Source organism: Haemaphysalis longicornis, unplaced genomic scaffold, assembly GCF_048455015.1.
Source record: "Haemaphysalis longicornis isolate Haplotype H1 unplaced genomic scaffold, Haemaphysalis longicornis Haplotype H1 scaffold_1, whole genome shotgun sequence".
Taxonomy (NCBI): Eukaryota; Metazoa; Arthropoda; class Arachnida; order Ixodida; family Ixodidae; genus Haemaphysalis; species Haemaphysalis longicornis.
Genome location: NW_027526203.1, coordinates 307,788,810 through 307,808,425, shown reverse-complemented (window position 1 = coordinate 307,808,425; position 19,616 = coordinate 307,788,810). Strand labels below are relative to the sequence as shown.

General features: G+C 45.4%; 1 protein-coding gene across 4 annotated transcripts in view; it reads right to left on the bottom strand.

Annotated features, from left to right (window-relative positions):
* Nucleotides 1–19,616, bottom strand: part of LOC144149826 (luciferin 4-monooxygenase-like) — a 146,564-nt gene that overhangs the window by 48,887 nt on the left and 78,061 nt on the right. The window contains exon 1 of one of the 4 annotated variants that reach the window (XM_077681518.1): nt 15,390–15,909. The exons of 2 other annotated variants lie outside the window; for them this stretch is intronic. In XM_077681518.1, coding sequence (XP_077537644.1) covers nt 15,390–15,572 — 183 coding nt within the window. In that variant the 5' untranslated portion in view covers nt 15,573–15,909. Of the gene's footprint in view, nt 1–15,389; nt 15,910–19,616 lie in introns of those variants that run through there. One more of the 4 variants, XM_077681494.1, reaches the window with a different exon arrangement.

Here is a 19,616-nt window from a genome sequence, read left to right as displayed (position 1 = left end):
TAAGTACTGGAGGTGATGGTTGACTACGTTCTGTAAGTATTTAAGATTTAGAAAAAAATGTGAAAAAAGAGTTTTGCACGGTTCCTTTAAAGGGACAGTGAAGTGAATTTGTCAAGCTCCCGTTTTTGATTGCACTGCGTAGACTGGCTCAACTTAAGACACTTTTCATCGTTTATGCGGTTGATAAGTCGGTAATTATTTTATAAAGCCCGAAAGAAGAAAAACTACCATGCGTGGTCTGCGGCGGCCGCACCAACTAAACGCTGTGACCTCGGGAGGAGGTGCACCGTGATTAGACGATGTGTAAGATTAGCATTCAGACAAGTTTCGCTTTCGGTTCTGTAAAACAACATGCTTGACATTCACCGTTATCGTTGGATGGGCATTCTCGGTATCTCAATAATAGTCATACCCCGCTTCTGCCATGTTGTCGGATCTAAAATGCCTAAGATAAGCCTCCCAGGACGACTTGAAATTGCAGCAATCACTATACTCGGTGAAAACTTAAGAACGGCACCGATGATGATGATGATGATTCCTATTGGTTTCCCCTTTGAAGCGGGGTGATGACATGTCATCTTACCAAAAAGGACTAATATAACGATGTTTTACACTCTTGGTTTAAAACTAGCGCTGCTTAGGGCAGGCACTAAAGCTTATTAGGCCCGAAATACTTTCTTTTCCCTGTTACAGGTGGTAACTGTCCTAGGCAATATTCCCCTCTCTGCTTTTCGTCCACCAGCATTCTAATCTTCTTTTCGTCCCCTCGACAGCCTTGAAGTTAACTTCCTCTCTGATACCCTTAAATCCTAGGGCTTCTGAAAGCCCAATATTCCCTTCATGTAGATTTGGATGGATACCCTCACATTCTAACACTATGTGCCGCGTAGTTTCTGTTTCTTTTCCGCAGACCACACATACCCCATCATTTTCTGAATACTTCCCCACAAAACTCTTAGTTCGCAGGCAACCTGCTCTAGCCTCAAAAAGCAAAGCACTGCCCTGGGAAAGCACGGCAACCGGAAGTTGCCGCTGTGCCTTATCACCGTAGCCGGATGTTTCTCCGCGCGGCGCAAGTAGGGCGTTACTGGGAATATTTTGAACATGGCGTGAGCCGTTCCCGTGATTTTTTGGACTTAATATGCTTATAAACGACTCCAGTGACGACAAACAAACTGCGTGAGACAAGGCAGACGATATCACGCATTCATAGCAAACCCCTTTCAAAACGCGCGCGCACTGACGTCACGGGTCCGGTGCTTTGGCGGAGTGATACACTACATGAGGTGGTGCTGTTCTTCAGTTGTAACCGAGTATAGCCGAGACCTACGCAGTGGTTGCACGCCCTCCGCGTCACCTCGGACACTCAAATGCCATGCGCTTTCCCCCCATATTTTGAGCTTTGCTCACTCGTGCCTGTATCGTAAAAAGCATGTTCGCACCAGGCCAAGGGTCTGCTCATTCTGGCCTGTGCTCACTGCCCGCAAGCAGTCGGTGCTCATGGCAACAGCATGCCAACGAGAACCTGCTGATGCGTCAGTGTCCGTCTGCGTGCGTTCTGAGAACTCGTTCGTGGAGCAGTGAAAGTTACGGCCCAAAAATGGTGAACTCAGTATAGAAAACATCGGCCGAAAACGAAAAAATCAACTTACAAAAAAAGCTATCCTCGAGGATTCGAACTTCCAACATGCAAAATAACATGCCTAGCACAACTAGACCACTCGGCCACGGGCCAGCACTGCCAGTGCTCGAAATATGAGGTATATAATGTAAAACCAGTTTACACTTTTATTTAGTTTTAGCATTTCAACCAGCTTAGGTGACTGTTTGTTGCATAGCGGTCAGCATAGCGCTCGTGCATAGCCGTGCGTAGCCGTGCTGCTGACCGCTGTGGTTGTTCACCAAGCGCGAAAAAGTGCTTCCTGCTCCCTAGTTTTACGCTGTACGGTAAAAGTTTCAGTTGATTTTATTTCCTTAGTTCCTATATTGGCTTGGCTGACTTCTCCCGCCTTCAAATGGCCTTAGATTTTTCTACTAGTGTACCAGTCAACGAAGCGTCGCATGTGCACTTGTGCAGCGTTTGTGTGGAGCGACCCGGAATCGCAGCTTGATGCAGTGTACAAACTAACAAAGTAAAGAAAGGCACATTCTTCCATTCACAAACGTGTCGTGGCTTCGTTTCAACTGAGTGAACGAATTGCGAGGACCCGTCAGCGGCCGTCGGACTAAACGCAGGGCCGACTGACTCTGTCGGAAGGTCGGCGAGCCGTGCAGTAGCGCAGTCAAGCCAGGTCATCTCGTCCTGACGTCACATGAAAACGCCACAGGAAATGGGCGAGGATGCAGAGAGGAGGACAGCATTTTCGAATTAACTTTTCTACTAAATAAATTCGCATAAACGCACTCAGAGTGGTCGAAACATGGCCTGTAGACTCCGGACGACAATTTGCGCTAGTAATCCCGCAATGTTTACAAATCACTTCAGTGTCCCTGTACGTGCTGTATGTCCCTGTACGCATGTACGTGCTCACTCTGAGAGATTTTGAGGAGATTCTTTGGTTATTCGCACACACATTTTAGACTCCAATGTGTACCAACACATGTCGCCGCGTATGCGCGGTGACAGGGTCGTTCTCTTTTTTCCTGATCTTTCAGCGTGGTGTGGAAGCTTAAAAGTGCCGCCCCTTTCCTTTCGTCAGCTTTTCCAGCCGGGAGCGGAATGCAGGATTCATAAGCAGAATGATAAAAAATCATGGACCCCTTCGTCACACGACGACGATGGTTGAACGCGAATCTTTCTCGTGAGGGATTCTTTGGTTGTAGCCTAGGTTTTCCAAACCGCTCCAACCATGTCGAAATGGAGCAACCGGATAGACGCTGCCTTCAATACGCGAGGTACCCAGGTTCAGTTCCGCTAACGGGAAGCGTTTTTTTTTTTTTTTTTTTTTTCACTGGGTGTTTTCGCGTTGAAGACGTCGTCGGTAAGAACACTAAAGCTTTAAAACAGCGCAACGGAAAGCAGTAAGTCAGATGGCCCCGTCCCCAAGCGATGCTGCGGCGCAGAATATCGTAGTAGCCGACGCGCGCTACCGGATGTTCTTGCAAACGTCACGGAGAAGCGAGACAGACACCATGGGCAGTCACGCTCGCGCTGTGCGAGGAGGTTGTTATTGTGTGGTTTGGATGAAGCGAGGGAAAATCGCGGCGCGGGCGAAAATACGATGTTTTGATTTGCAATAAATCCCCTAATACTCATCGCTTTGACAAAATTTTTTGAAGGAGGTGATTCTTAGTACATTGAATTATTTGAAAATGTGAGCACAGATGTATCGACAAAACCTCTTTCAGGGCCCCTTTAACCATCTGCTTCAGAACCTTACGTTCTAATACCGTATTTACTCGCATAATGGTCGCACTCGCGTAATGATCGCACCCCTTAAGTTGCCGTCAAAAATCGATTTTTTTTTTTAATTTCCCGCGCAACGAACGCACCCTGAACTTGCCGCAGCAGTATGTGGTATGTGTGCCAAGTCTAGCTGATGATGATCGCGCTTACCTCTGTTTCCTTCCCTTTCAAAGCAGACATGGCGACGTTATGGCCGCAGACTTGCCGATATTAGCGATATCGGCAAGCATGCGTTCAATATTGATGAGGAAGAAACTCTCACTAAATGCACATAATGTACTCACAAGACAAAGAAAACAATGCGCTCAGCTTGCTGCGTCGGCCCTCATGTCTGTTTTGATGTACCGCGCTGTGACAGCGGCAGCCACTTATAGGTCGCCCTGTTGTCACCTGGCAGCAAGCTCGTTCCGCCGCATTCCGTAATTCATGAAAACACTGCGTTTTGCGTCACTTCGCAAAGCGGCTGGCGTCAGTGGGTGGAAATTTATTATGTTTTTATTTATTATCTTTATTATGTTTATGAGACGTACGTAAAAATTTTGACCCGCAGCTTGCTTGCCTTTTCTGTGCTCAAAAGCTTTTCGCGAAAAATTTATCCCGCATAATGAACGCACCCCTAAATTTGCATCAAATTTTTTGGAAAAAAAGTGCGATCATTACGTAAGTAAATACGGTATTAGGCGAGGGCGAGTCTTCGACGAGGCGTAGTTTGTGTCTTGGCAGTTTGCGCCCCGCTCAAGGCCACCTTTCCTGCTTCTTTGTGCACGCTGGCAATAGCAGACCCGGCAGGATGCAAAAAATGCGTATTTTTGTGCCTCCAGCAGCCATTGGGAGTTCATAGTAAACTCCTACAAAGTGAATAAAGTGAACGTCTCGTCTCGTGTTTCATGATGGGCGGAGGTACAACCCCACCCAGCTCCCACGCAATGCGAATGAAAAAAACCTAGGACTGGTAGCCAGCGAGGAGCGGGGTTTCCCTAGTTTTACCATAACCTGTGAACGATTGCTGCTGCTTCTTGAACTATACAATGAAAACTAAACGATGAGGAAGAGACACCATGACACCAAAATGATTACCAAAATCTAGCGGTTCAGGCTACCATACAAAAGTGGTAACTTAGACTATCATGCAACCCCTTGCCTGACATCACGATGAAAAGCATGCTTTTCATGGTGCGGGGTTTTAAAGCACGGTGCGGGGTTTTAAAGCTCTTGTGAGTTTTCTTAGATACTCTGGACTCGACTCCAGCTTGTGACTGCCTGTGCCGTTTTTTTTTAATGTGTGCGTGTGTCCGTCTGGTGATTTTCTTTCGTTTTTACTTTTCTTATTTGTGTTATTCGTGTTAGCTTTTAACCCTCATCACATGTTCACCGACCATCTGAAGTAGCAAGCCCAGCATTATGCAGGGCTGACCTCTCCTGTCTCATCTTTTTCTCTCTCGCTCTCTCCCTCTCTCTCTCCCTCTCTCTTTCTCTCTCTCTCACTCTCTCTCTCTCGTACGGTTGTGCAATGAAAGCGCCTGATGGCTCGTTCGTTCGAAGTGGAGGGGTGGGGAGAAGGGTATAGGGGAAATAGTGTGTGCGAGTGTCATCAGGAAATAATACAAGGATTAGCTGGCTGCATCCAAGTTTAGTGCGTGTCCGCACCTACACTCCGACCGCGGCAAGCAGCGTCTGTGTTTTGTCATGCGCTGCAATTGTGTACACGTTCACTGCGGGCTCTCGGCACGAAAACCGAGCTGTCGCTCGACAAACTTGTTTTCACTGCATTCAACAACGGCAATATTTTTTCCAACAGCTTCCTTCCTTTCTAAACTTCAGGATGTGCAGCTGCCAAGCATCCCGGATTAGAATCCTGTGACGCATTAGACGAGTCAATAAACTACGACTACGGCCGACTAGTCGAAGTCGAATCCGTCATCGCACTCCCCGTTTCTGAATCAAGTATCCCGTCAATACTTTTTTTAGTTTGGCCAGAGAAATACCACAAAAACCTCACAGGAATTTCTGTCGTAGTTTGTTGTGACAACAGAAATCCTGTTGTTACGACAAAGCTGTCTGTTGTTACGACACACATTTGTGTCGTAACGACAAGGCCACTTTTCTCAACGACAAACATTCCTGTAGTCACAACAGAACTGCCATTTACGCTACTCTTCACAATGGACAATAACATTCAAATCATGTGCAACTACTGATGGAACATCATGATTAGGACAAGACAGGACTCATTTATTCTGACTGATAAAGGAAACCCGGGAAATATGAAAAATACCACGTGATGGCGCCTCCGCGCGCACCGTAAAGCAACGCCCTCAAACAGGCTGCCTCTGAGTCAGCCAGAATGAAAGACAAAAGAAATAAAGAAGAAATCGCGACCGAGTTTGTTCCTTATCTGCACACGCGTCCCGCGAATCTTGCTGCTGCTGCTCCTTCCATGCATGCTATTATCAAGGTGATGCGCTGTCTCTTCGGGCGGGTAACACGCGAAGCAGTTGCTTTCAATCAGCTTTGTTTGGGGACGCTGCTTTACAATGCGCGCGTAAGCGTCATCACGTGGTATTTTTCATATTTCGCGGGTTTCCTTTATCAGTCAGAATAAATGAGTACGCAATTAGTTCGTCACTGAAAATACCGCAGTTAGATGCCCCTCGTGGTTACCTACAAGTGCCTGATTGACACTTTAGTGATTAGGACAGTATATCTCGAGTTAGATAATTAATTACAATTATGTAATTAGGCCTCATTAACGAAAAAATTACTCTCCGCTTCTTCACAGTACTGCAAACACTATGCACTAGGTTTTCTTCGAGCTACGCAATTTCTCCTTTTTAAAATCTTGGTGCATGATAGCTGGGACACCCTGTATATATATATATATATATATATATATATATATATATATATATATATATATATATATATATATATGAGAGACATTGACAGTGCTTCACATTGCTTATTTCCTATACTGCACGTGCCATACTTATTATTATGTTTCATTCATCCGAAAAGATTGTCGCATGGGGCCTCGGTATATTGCATTTGAATTGCTTACTTTGTCATCCCCTCACGTGACCTTGCAACGATCACCTTTATATGCTGTGTGACTACAGCCACTGCTGTTATTCTGACGAAGGCCGGTCCCTAGGCCGAAACATTAAACCTTTTCTTTTTTCGACGTGTGTCTTTCTTTTTTTGCTATGACGTGATTGATTGTAGGGTTTAACGCGCCGACGCAACGCAGGCGATGAGGCGAAAGAAACTGATAATAGAGTAAAAACATTAAAACTATACCAGTGAAACTGCGAGCACGCGCGCATTATCATACACAAACGCCCATACACAAAGATGTGTAATCAAGATGTGAAAGTTCACACAGACGACTATGAGTGCACCAAAAAGGTCAGCGCGCCGATGTTTTCGTTTAAGCCTGATGTCATGGATTTGAATTTGTGAATAAGATAGGATTCTCTGACTTCTCTATCATTGTGCGAGCGGAAACCGGATTCAAGAACTGTCACTTTAATTTTATCAAACGAATGGCCAGCTGCGTTTATATGTTTGGATAACGGCAGATTGGGAAGGGTCCTAATGTGTAACTTATGATTGTTGAAACGTAGTCTGAAAGAGTTGGCGGTCTGGCCAATGTACTGAAGTCGGCATTGCGCGCATAATTCAAGCAGATAAATAGCATTTTCTGTGTCACAAGTGAAATTTCCTTTGATATTAAGCCTAAAATTTGAAGCTGTACTAGTGGCTGTTGTGGTGGTCGTCATATGGGGGCAAATTTGGCATCGCGGTTTTTGGCAGGGCCGACAACCGATGTAAGATGGGCGAGTGGTTTTAGATGAAGTGAGTGAATCACGTAGGTTCGTGGAACACCGATAGACTACGCGGGGCGGATGTGGAAAAACGCGTTGAAGTTTTTGGCTTTGCATGAGAATATTATGGTGTTTTTTAAGAATTGAAGTAACTTTTGGGGCTGACGCTGAATAACTTAGAATCAGATTAGTAGTTGGTTGGGCAAGAGGCGGGGTGGTTGGGAGCAATAGTTCGTTCCGATCAAGTTTGCTAGCGCGTTTTACTGCGTCATCAATAATCTGTGCCGGGTATTTCTGCTTTGTAAGGGAGTCACGGAGTACTGCGCAGTTTTGGTTAAAGTCGGCTTCTTGCGAGCATACTCTTTTGAAGCGAACCGCCTGACTGTAAGGTATGCTGGTCTTGTTATGCTTTACGTGGCTTCCAAAGTGTAAATATTGATGACGATCTGTGGGCTTTCTGTAAAGCTTTGTGGTTAATTATCCGTCATGCAATGACACTGAGACGTCAAGAAAGTTGATTGTTTCAGCCGAATATTGGTGGGAGAAAGAAATTTGTGGGTGGCAGTTGTTGAAATCTCTAATGAATGAAAGAAGTTCTTGTTCGCCGTGTTGCCAAATCAGAAAAATATCATCGATAAAGCGTTTGTAATAGAAAGGTTTAAGAGAACGTTTGTCGAGAAATGCGGTTTCGAGAGAGCACATGAAAATGTTAGCGTAGCTTGGTCCGACCCTCGTGCCCATTGACGTTCCGTTGATCTGAATATAGTGCATATCATCAAATTCAAAGTTATTAAGCTCTAGAATTAGTTTGAGCAGCGTTGCCAGTGTTTCACTGTCGATGGGATTAGATTCATGAAAGGCGTCATACGTTTCGACGACAGCTCGGACGCCATCGTCGTGAGGGATATTGGTGTACAGAGAAGCGACGTCCAAAGTGACGAGTAGTGAGTCGGGCGGCACGCGAAGTTCAATAATATCACTCAAGAAATGGTTTGTGTCTTTAACAAACGAAGGAAACTTAGTTGGCATTTTGTTTATCAGCGAGTCTACATAACAAGAGAGTTTTTCCGTTACCGTGCCGATGCCGGATACGATAGGACGACCTGGATTATTCTGCTTATGTATTTTGGGCAATAAATAAAACCTACCGGCGACAGGACTAAGAGGGACAAGTGATTTTACTGCATTAGCTGCTATTCTTTTTTCCTTCTGCCAAGGTTTGAAGGGTTTCCTTTATTAGAGCTTTAAACTGTTCTGTGGGATCATTAAGAACACGCTTATAAAAAGAGCTGTCGGTCAATTGTCGGAGGGCTTCATTAACATAATCACTTCTATTCATAACCACTATTGCGCCTCCCTTATCAGCCTGCTTAATAACAATGTCACTTCGCGTCGCAAGACTTTTAAGCGCATTGGTTTCCTCTGCCGAAAGGTTCTTCCGGTATGGGAGCTGCTTTTTATATATATCCAGAATGTCGCGAGTGACTGCCGAGATATAAATATCTAGGTATTTGTCGCGCTGAGTCGGGGGAGTCCAGTGTTTGTTGGAGGGCAAGGGGTCATGGGTCTCATTAGAGCTGGGATGATCATGGAAATATTCCCTGAGTCGTATATTGCGGCAGAAGTTATCTAAGTCTTTAAAGAGCGCAAAATCGTTGACACCACCGGTTGTTGGGCAGAAACTGAGACCACGAGATAGAAGACTAACTTCAGTAGGAGAAAGAGTGGCACTGGACAGGTTTACAATGCAAGATTGATCTGAATTGGCTGGATGCAGTGTTGATTCGCGCCTCTCGACGACTTCAACATCTGTCCGCTGCTGAGCATAGGTTGGTTGTGGAACACCATCACGGGAAAATTTTTTTGATTTAACCAAACCAATCTCGTGAACCCTTTTCTGTTCGTATTCCTGCAATAAATGTACTTCAAGCGGGGCAAGGTGGGACGACTTTTTGAGCTGGTTTTCGGTGTTGCGCAACGCTTTTTCTGATGACTCATAGTGATCAATGAGTATTCGTGTAATTTCAACCGATGCATTCTTTAAAACATTATCCCATTTATCGATATGGCGCGCAGACATTCCGGACGTGGCTGGTTTTAACACAATTTGGAGGCCTTTGGGCCTCCCAAAGGCTAAGGACCCCTCTCATAAAGGATAAGGACCCCTCTCACCGCCTCCTCTGCTTCTGGCGGTTCTGAGAACCTTTTGGTATGCCGTGTGGCGGGTCAACAAACACCCTCTCATCCTTTCTCTCCAAGAATTTCCCGGAATATCGACCCCCGGCTGACTTCCCTCTGGCCTACTTCACGGCTCAAACTATACAACCTTCTTTCCCCCTCAATATCTCCCCCGACATACTCCCAAGCCAATCCGCTTTCTCAATTCCGCTTCCTTCTTTCCTTCTCTCCTCTCAGCTGGGGACCTACCCCTATATAAAGCGTGCCAGCCAGGCGAGAGGTTGCCCTGACGAAGGCAAGTCTCTTTGCTGAAACGTTGGCAACAATCGGGGTGTCTACCGCGTCGCGTTCGAAGTTTTCTTTTCTTGTGTTCTCTACCAACTTCAAAGTTGTACTGCTCCATATATATATATATATATATATATATATATATATATATATATATATATATATATATATATATATATATATATATATATATATATATATATATATATATATATATATATATATATATATATATATATATATATATATATATATATATATATATATATATATATATAGAAACGCACGTTTGGGATTCCCGGTGGGAAGGAGCCAAATAGTGTAGCAGACGATCAGAAAATATGTTTCGTCCCTAGTTTACGATAATCCCAACTACTACTACTTGCGTAACTTCTGATACCAATCTTAATAAAATGTTCCCACGGTTCATCGATGCCAATAAACGTTGAATTTGTTTCTTCACCTGGTTTCACATTTTCTGATCGTCTGTTTCACCATTTGGCTCCTTGTTACCGTGAATCCCAAACATGCGTTTCGCTCTGCATTACCCCGCCCGGGTGGTGCCGTTGCCGTCGTTCCAAGATCAACTTGCGCTGGCTCGCATGCCCAAATCGGCCGCCATTTTCGCATAGGCTAAAATCGTTTTTATTTATTTTCAGAATAAACAGGTAAGTACCGTCGTTTTTCCCAGTGTCAAACAAAATAGACCACTAAATGCGACCTTCGTGTGAAGTTTGAGCGTGAACAGAGCGGCGGTTCGCTCAGGAAATGTTTTTAGAGTGTTCCAATTATCGTCGCACCACTCTGTATGAAGAATGGAATCTAAACTATATGGAAAAATGTGATGTAAACCTTACTCTGATGAAGGCAAGTCCCTATACCGATGCGTAAGTAAACAGCTTTGTTATTCTTGCCGTATATCCGACTATTTACCTGTACTATTCCTACGCGCTCTGAGTTTTCCCTTTTGCTATATATATGTGCGTGTGCATGCGTGTGCATGTGTGTGCGTGCGTGTGCGTGTACGTGTTTGCGTGTGTGCGTGCGTGTGCGTGTGCAAGTGTGTGTGCGTGTGCGCGCGCGTGGGAGCGTGTGCATGTGTGTGTGTGGGTATGTGCGCGTGCGTGCGTGTGTGTGTGTGCACGCGCGTGTGCGCGTTTGCATGTGTGTGTGTGCGTGTGCATGTGTGTGTGCGTGCGTGCGTGCGTGCGTGTGTGTGTGTGTATGTATGTGTGCGTGTGTGGGGGGGGGGGGGGTCAGAGTGGCGCTGGCTACCACCCTTAATCGTCAGAGATAGTTGTGCTAAATAAAAATACCCCAAAAGTGACGGAGAACACAGTAGCCCGCATAGAACAATTCGTAATACATCCAAGATCTAATCAGGAGTCGTGGGTTCGGTCCCCACTGTGGACGCGTGTTAATGCGTAGCATGCTTTGCCGAGTACCCCCACAGCCAGGACCGTGTAACGCCGTGCATTTACATAAAAATGCAGATATCGCGGAAGTGCCCCCTGTAATCGTTATAATAGCGTAAATGTAGTTAATTGGTAGAACGAATTTTGGCAAAGCCAAAAAATACAAAAATAGAAAAAAATACGAAAAATGGCGAAACGTGTAACGCCCTGCGTTTCCACAATAATGCAGATTTCGGGACAGTTCCAAATGTAGTCGTTATAATAGCGTAAAGGGAGATAATTGGCCGGACGAAATTTTGAAAAATAATAAAATAAGAAAACTATAAAACAATTACGCAACGTGGCGGACCATGTAACGCCCTGCAGTTCCACAATAATTCATAATTCACGAAAGTTCGAAATGTAATCGTTATAATAACGTAAATGTAGATCATTTGTAGGGCGAAATGTTGCAAAACTAAGCAAAAACTGCCAGCGAAGCTTAGAAATAATTAAAAAAAGGTGCCGGTCAAAAACGGCGATACTTTGCGTGCTCAGAACCATATATATGTTGTACTGCTCTCGGCGGTACATTTGAACGAAATCAAAAAGGCTTACAACCTGCTAAGGTTGCTAATATTAGTTGCTAAACTTATAAAGCCGAAGTTTGTTTTTACGAATGCACGCTTTCCGCAGGAGCTTTTCCGCACGTTTCCCGCTTACTCTGCACTCACTTGTGTTTAGTTCGCCGTTATTTTCATAAAACTGCTTCAACAAGCTCTCGACCCCATTTTACCGATTACAGTTTGTTACGCCGTAAATCACAGGGTGAAACAATGTATGGGCCAGCGAATCCCTTTTTAGTGATTTTGATAATTTGCGACCACTTGCTGTGGTCTAAGGCGCCAATATTTGTATTTTACCCCTGAAATTTACCGATATATAAAAACTTCTTTCAAATATTTATTGTGACTGTACTAATTGCGAGGTGTACGGGAAAAAATTAACCCGCTCGGCGGAGTGGAATACTGTAATGTTTAAAACTTTAGGTTTTAATTTTTTAACTTCCCTGTAGCCTTTTCGGTTCTATTTTGAAATTATGTTTTCAGAGATTTTTTTCATAAATATTTATTCACAATTAAGTTTGTCAGCTTTTCTTTGTAACTATATAAATGCATAATTCTAATTGAGCACCATATTTTCCCGTGTTTCTAACTTCAGACTGTGATTAGCTATGTAACTTCCGTATTTCTAAGTTCAGACTATGATTAGAGAAACAAAAAACCCGAAAAAGGCGTACATGTAATGGGTATAGAACTGTACTCTTTTGCGATAAACTAGTGGCGTTAGTTTTTTTTTTTTTTTTTTTGTAAACTAGTGGCATTACGTCCTGTACTGTCGTAAGAGACATTCAGTCACAAGTATATGACGGTGTGACTGTTTTAAATCAACCGGTGGTATTCAAAATTTGACAGCCTAAGTAAAATACATCACATGTTCATTTCTAACATTCATCTCAAATGAAAAACGAAAAATGGAGCATCGCGCACCTGTACAGTATAACGGTGGATATAGGAGCAATCTGACTTCGAATCGTGCTCTGCGTATATGGCATGTGAGAAGCACCTAAGAAATGCAAGCATAGTTTAAAGAATGGAAATATTTGTAATGTCGTTTGCACGAGTGAATAAGAAGAATAACGCGGGAAGAGCATAATGGCAATGCATCTAATGCCATGACATCTTCACGACACCACTACATGACGAACTCGCAGCCAATCATTTTCAAGTTCTAGCTGAGGTACTAAATACCAGCCTTTTTCGAATTTGTAAAAATGACTTCGCCATATTTAACCGGCCTTTTTCTCTTTTAACCGAAAATACCAACTGAAAGAGGCAGCGCAAACATACCGTCAGTTCTCATTCAGTAATTTCTGGCTTATAATTACACTCTCGCTATGTCCTCGGAACCACGCCGCAAGTGTCAGGGGAGCTTTGCCACTGCGAAAACAGTAATAGCACAGTGTAATTCACAGCCCGCCTTCACAATGGAGCCGTGGCACTAGCGTCGTTTGCGGCCGTATTTAGTATTATAATAAACACCCATAAGAAAACTGTCTGCACTCGTCATAGTGAGGCCACGCAAGAACGTCGCAAAGGAAACAAAAAATGACAGGTGGTTCGCTGTGCCAACCACGGAATATCGTGCGAAAGCCGCATGCATACCGCCTATTTAAAAAGCGTGGTCCAATACCTCAAGCGGGTATGGTCCGCCCTGTGGGCATGTACCCCTTCGGTAAGCTTCAGATTACGCGCACAGGATTCAGAGTAGGGGCACACATTCCTTGTGGTCAACCCTTTTAGTGCTTTAGCTCTAAGTGATTGATTGATTGATTGATTGATTGATTGATTGATTGATTGATTGATTGATTGATTGATTGATTGATTGATTGATTGATTGATTGATTGATTGATTGATTGATTGATTGATTGATTGATTGATTGATGGATGGATGGATGGATGGATGGATGGATGGATGGATGGATGGATGGATGGATGGATGGATGGATGGATGGATGGATGGATGGATGGATGGATGGATGGATTGACTGATGCATGCCCCAGCATCTGCCGCGGAGTCTGTGGCAACGTGCGCTGCAGCAGCATACAACCATGCTGTTTAATACCACAATGTGCGTATGTGCTACTCTGTAAGTATGTATCTCTTTTCTAGAATAATAGCAGCAATAATTTGATATGCGCAGGAGCTTAGGCCTAACGTTTCGCTCTGATCTAGGTCTCATGACGTTAACCGGACTCCGCAGACTGGCGGCCAATAAGTACAATGAGCACCATTGCGAGTGGGTAGCAGTTGACGAAATTAGACGTGAAACGCGATGTTAGAGCTAACGCCCTAAGTTTGGACTTAACTATGATAATCTTCAAGCTGAGCCTTGCGACGTGCCAAGCAACGCCGTACTCATGGTACGTTAGGCCTAACGTCTGGTCGTCGCATGCCCACGTCGCGCCCTGGCGTCGCTAAGCATCAACATTTGAACAAATTAATTATAAACTGGAAAACACGGAGGGCTTCACTGTGTGAACGATTTTCTACATCCGGGAATGTCCTTAACCCTGTCCGCATTGCAATGCGACGATTAACTTATACCAACTTCCCAATCCTACACGCTACACATATACTCAAGGATTACTACTCAACGCTGCGCTCAACGCTACTACTCAACTATAACGCTACGCCCTATTATCAACAACTGAAGAATCCTCAAATTACCCCACAAGCACGGTAATTACCCTGCGGCTGGAAACACTGCCCTCGTCACGATTAGAATAGTTTGGTCACAAACTATGTTGGGACCAGATGGCGCCATGTTGTTTTTTCTTTTCTCTTCATGTGTTGGATCTTAGCACCAATGAGGTTACGCGCGCCACGTTCGCCTCAAAAAGCTCACGTTTTTCGTAAAGGTAAACGTTTTGGCGTCGGGTAGAGACTGAATGTTTAGGAGCGCTATAAAGACGCGATTTTGCAATATAGAGTCGAGACTCACGACGCTTAGCAGAATGTACAGTAACACATTTGAATAATAACAACCAGCGGAGGTAACGTAGCCCCGTAATATAGACGCAACTGCGTGAAAATGGGGAGGAAGGAAACTGGGGAAAGGGGCATAAAACTTCGTTTTTCCTGCAATGCAATGGGAAAAACGATGTTCCAGGCCATAAAAAATAAAATGTAGTCATCAATATAAATTTATGCGAGGCCTCTTATGGCCATAATTACGAGCTGAGAATACAAAGCAGTTGCTGAACTTCGAGATATACCTATTTCGTGTTATGTGTGCGCGACGTCAGGAGAGAGGCAGAGTATACTACATACAACGGAAGCCGGAAGCACGGCGCGTGCCTGCGTAGAAATTCGAAACGAGCTGTACGTGCTTGTATTTGCACTGCTCGCTTTTTTAAGTGCCAGAGATCGGCCGATTCCGAAGCAGATATTCTTGGCGTATATTTCGTATACGCCAAGTATATCTTGGCGCATATTTTGTATTTGCGCTAACTTCGTATATTTATGTGCACCAGGATAGGCAATCTGGGTCTTGATTCAGACAGGAGTTTTGTAGCATCGTAGGGGGTGCAGCCCTTGTAGGCAACATACCTAAAATTTTACAAAACTGTTGTTGTAAATGCGGCTTGTAATTTTAGCTAGTGCAATAGTAATCCCCATCAAACTCATAATTCCGCCTCCACAAAACGCTAATCCTAGCAAAGAATTGTACTCACCAGAGCGGTCTTGTCTTCATGCCTGGCGAAGACGTCCTTAAAGAACGTTGCAAAGTCGACGTCAGGAACGGACACTCCCGGAAAGTACGATGTCACGACCCCTTTGTCAACTTTTACAAAAGAACCGCCGTCCTTTTTAATCAACGAGAATCGCCCTTCCTTGACATTCTCTAATTCAGGCATCGTAAAGATTTTGAGGTAAAGGAAAACTTAAAAAGCCTGCACAAAATGTGCTCTCCGTTTGCCCCTGAGCAGTATTCTCGAATTAAAGTTACGGTAACGTCGATAGGCCAGGCGTAACCGCAGGCCCTGCAAATGCGGTAAAGTTGCACCGGCTAGCGTTTGGATCGAAACTACAATCGGTGCGACCTGTGCGATGGCAGCTCTGGGTGCTCTTTGGAGCGGCTTCCTCCACGTGCACGGCTTTTCATATTGCGCGACCATGGAAGATCAAATGTCTATCATTGTTCAAAAAATAAAAAAACAGGCGTGTCAATGACATGTCACGACACCAACTGAAAATTGTTCGCCCTATAGGTGCGATGGCTGTGTTGTCGCAGCCACGTGCGTCACTGCTGCCGCGTCCCACCAGCTGCATTCTAGCAGCTGCGTCTCGGACCTGTACGAGCGCTGCATCCTTTGCGCACGCATCACGCACCGGTGTGATATTTACCGTCAAATACCTCTTGTCATTTGCCGAAAAGCTGTTAAATTAGAGTGCTCCACCATACCGGCATTTTATGACATTTATATTTCTTGCTGTCGGACTCCCTCAGTAGAAATTTAAAGGGCAAATCGTATTCCATCCTATATTCCCTCTTTTTTTACGTCACCTAAATTAAGCAGACCAAATTTTCTAAAATCTTTTCGCAACACCATTTAGGCACCCGCCGCGTTGGCTCAGTGGCTAAGGCGTTGCGCTGCTGAGCACGAGGTCACGGGTTCGATTCCCGGCCCCGGCGGCCGCTTTTCTGATGGAGGCGAAAGGCAAAAACGCCCGTGTGTACGAGATTTCGGCGCACGTTAAAGATCCCCAGGTGGTCAAAATTAATCCGGAGCCCTCCACTACGGCGCGCCTCTTCGTCTGCGTTGCGTCGGCGCGTTAAACCCCACCATCAATCACACCATATAGGCGCATCGAGACCTCGTGCAAGGGCGAAAAATTAGGCGACAACAACGATGTCTTATAAACACTGATAGCAATAACCGCTGCCGTGAGCAATTTTTATGACGCGCTGCTAAGCATGGGCGTATAATCAAATGCCGAAGAATAAATTTAGCCCACTATATGTAATACATAAGCATACACTGAATGTTCGGTATACGGGTAAGCGTTTTTTAATTAATATAAATACGGCAGTAACACTAAAATACCGTCGTGGGGAATGTGCGAGGCCAATGAATCGACCTATTATCATACCGTACGACAAACGACAAGTGAAACTTGTTTCCCTGTCGCAATTTACGCATGCAGCCGTGCACTTCTTCGATTCAGGCTCTCACCACCATAGAGTTTCTCACTAATATTGAGAAACTCTATGCTCACCATCACGACCAGCTTTATAGGTAGCGACCTGCCCATGAGCGCCGATTCCGCGTGCCGAATTTGTTTTTGCTTGTTTGGTTTTTTAGTTATATCCGACGCCACTGCACCGGCTGGCGCTGCATTTAATCATCATTTGTCTGCTTTACAAGCGTTTGAAGCTATCAGGAGACTTGAAGCGAGTACCAGCCAGACTTGCCGATTACTTAAAGGGGCACTGACACAAATATTTTGCATCTTGGTTTTTGTCTTGTTGCGATAAGTAGTTAATGACCTGCTTATCACGTGTGGAAGCCTCATTTCCTTCAGGGTGTGGCGGTTGTCTAATTAGAGACGTTTTTAATGCGGCCAGTCACAGTGTCGGTTTCAGCGGGTGCCGCGAAACGCCAGATTTTGTGTAAACAAAGCTGACCACGTGATCATCGGAGGGATATCACAGAGCCAAGCTGCCGTAGCACTGTCGAATCCGCGTCGCCGGCAGTTTCTGTGAGTGCCCCAACGTACTGATCTCGTCAGCCGCTTAATTAAAAAGTGACCGTGGACATGACGCAGACGCTGTGAGTGAAAATTGCTGCCGCGGCTAGAGAACGACGCGCGACGCTCGATACAGTTGGTGGGGATAAGCGCGCTTGGAGCAGCCGGCCGGTCTGCCTACAGGTCCGCCTACAGATGGGTTCGACTTAACACAGCGGCGGATATTCGATTGCCGCTTAGTAAGCGGTGCAGATGACGGTTTTCAATGCAACCCGCCATCGCATCATTAACTCCTTTCTCATGTGCTGCCTTGTTTGGGACTTGAGTCCGTTTTCGTGCAGCGGTAACAGGCTATTGCTCGAGCTACCTGCTCCGGCTTGCGCCACTTCGTGGCCGTGACCCCCACCTGTGCAGCGACCGTGCGGCTCGCTCAGTGCGCTTTTCGTGTCCCCGGCGCGTTTTCGCGTCAAGTGTAATAAAAAGCAATAAAAATAGAGTGTCTGGAATCGCTATAGAAGTTAGGTCGAGGCCGGCTGCCCCTTGAGCCAACGAAATCCCGGCGCCTCCGCCGCCAACGATCGGATCATTCGTTGCTCGAGAGCAGAAGCTCCGACCTCCGATTGCAGCGGTGAGCCGGCGGGAAACGCCGGCAGTGCGAAGCGGCCAGCACAAACTCGTGACGTGTTTGGATGTTGTTTATTTACTCGAAAACCTGGGAATGTCCATTGCGCGATGTCCTCCGCTGGCTGCTCGGTTGCGTTTCGCATACTTTAAAATTGATTTTAAATATGTTCTAGGGTGTATTTTCCGCTGATATTTTGCAGATGACGTATGTGTGTTCCCACCAATCTATCTCCAAAGTTATCTCGCCTTCAAAATTTTGTGTCAGTACCCCTTTAAGCGCATTTGTAACAAGCATGCGGAGATGAAGGAGGCCAATCTCTTGAGATTGGTTGAGGCTTTCGTCGTAAGTCGTGTGCGATTTGTTGCCTCCTATCTCAAACTTGGTAAAACAGAGAAAGATAAAATTGAAATCATAATCAGGAAAGGGATCAAAACCGCTCTAGGTCTTCCTCCGAACACCGCGACAATAAAGCTTCTGAGACTAGGTGTATCCAACACTCTGGATGAGCTCATAGAAGCCGCCATGGTGTCTCAGCGTCAAAGACTTTTTAAGAAGTAAAATTGGAAGGAACATCATGGAGCGCCTGGCATTCGAATCCTGTCAGTGCTCCAAGCAGACTGATATCGTGCCTAGACCAACTAGGAATAGACTCATGTTTATACCGCTGCCTAAAAACATGCACCCGGTATTTCACGAAGGCAGACGAAAAAATACGGCTATGGCCTTGCAGGCCAAATTTGGAGGGAGGTCTGATGTGCTACACGGACGCTGCCGAATACGATACTAACAAGCCCGCACACACGGAGGTAGTGGTTCGTGAGAGTGGAGACCCGGTCTCGCGCTGCACCGTCAAAAACACAAGTGCAACTGAGGCAGAAGAAGTTGCTATTGCTCTAGCAATAGCACAAACTGGTACAAGGGTGGTTGTTAGTGACCCTAAGGCAGCCATTAAGAATTATGGTATGGACAGGGTCTCTACTGCAGCCGCCAAAATTCTCAGAGAAGGTCAAGTACCAGCAGAGCAAATCTCACTGATATGGTTCCCGGCCCACAGGGCCTGTGGTGGAACGAGAAGGCGCATGCGACCGCCCGACGTCTCACTTGCCGGTCGATCGCAGCTAACTCATGGCCTCTACGCGAGGAACCTTTTATTTCTCATTACAAGTTCGCTTGCAAGACCTACCCAGCGGCGGATAAACAGCGCAGTAAAAAAGAGGAAGTTATGTGGAGGAAATTACAAACTGGGGTGTTTCCGAACCCTCAACTGTACAGCAAATGTACAGCATCCGGAAGTCTTTAATCCTAGATGCACTCACTGCAATAGCATTGCAGACCTAGTCCACATGGTATGGACATGCCCTTCCTATAGCGACCCGAACAGAAATGTGGATTCTTGGGAGACCTTATTGCTCAACCACAAAGCAGAAGAGCAACGCAAAATCATCGGCCTCGCCCTGACCGCCGCTGAATCCCAAGGGATTCCGGCCGACGGTTAGGGAGATGAACGGGGGTCTAGGCTAATGCCCTCTCCCTCATCATTTTAGACGGGTACAAATAAAAGTCATCTCTCTCTCTCTCTCTCTCT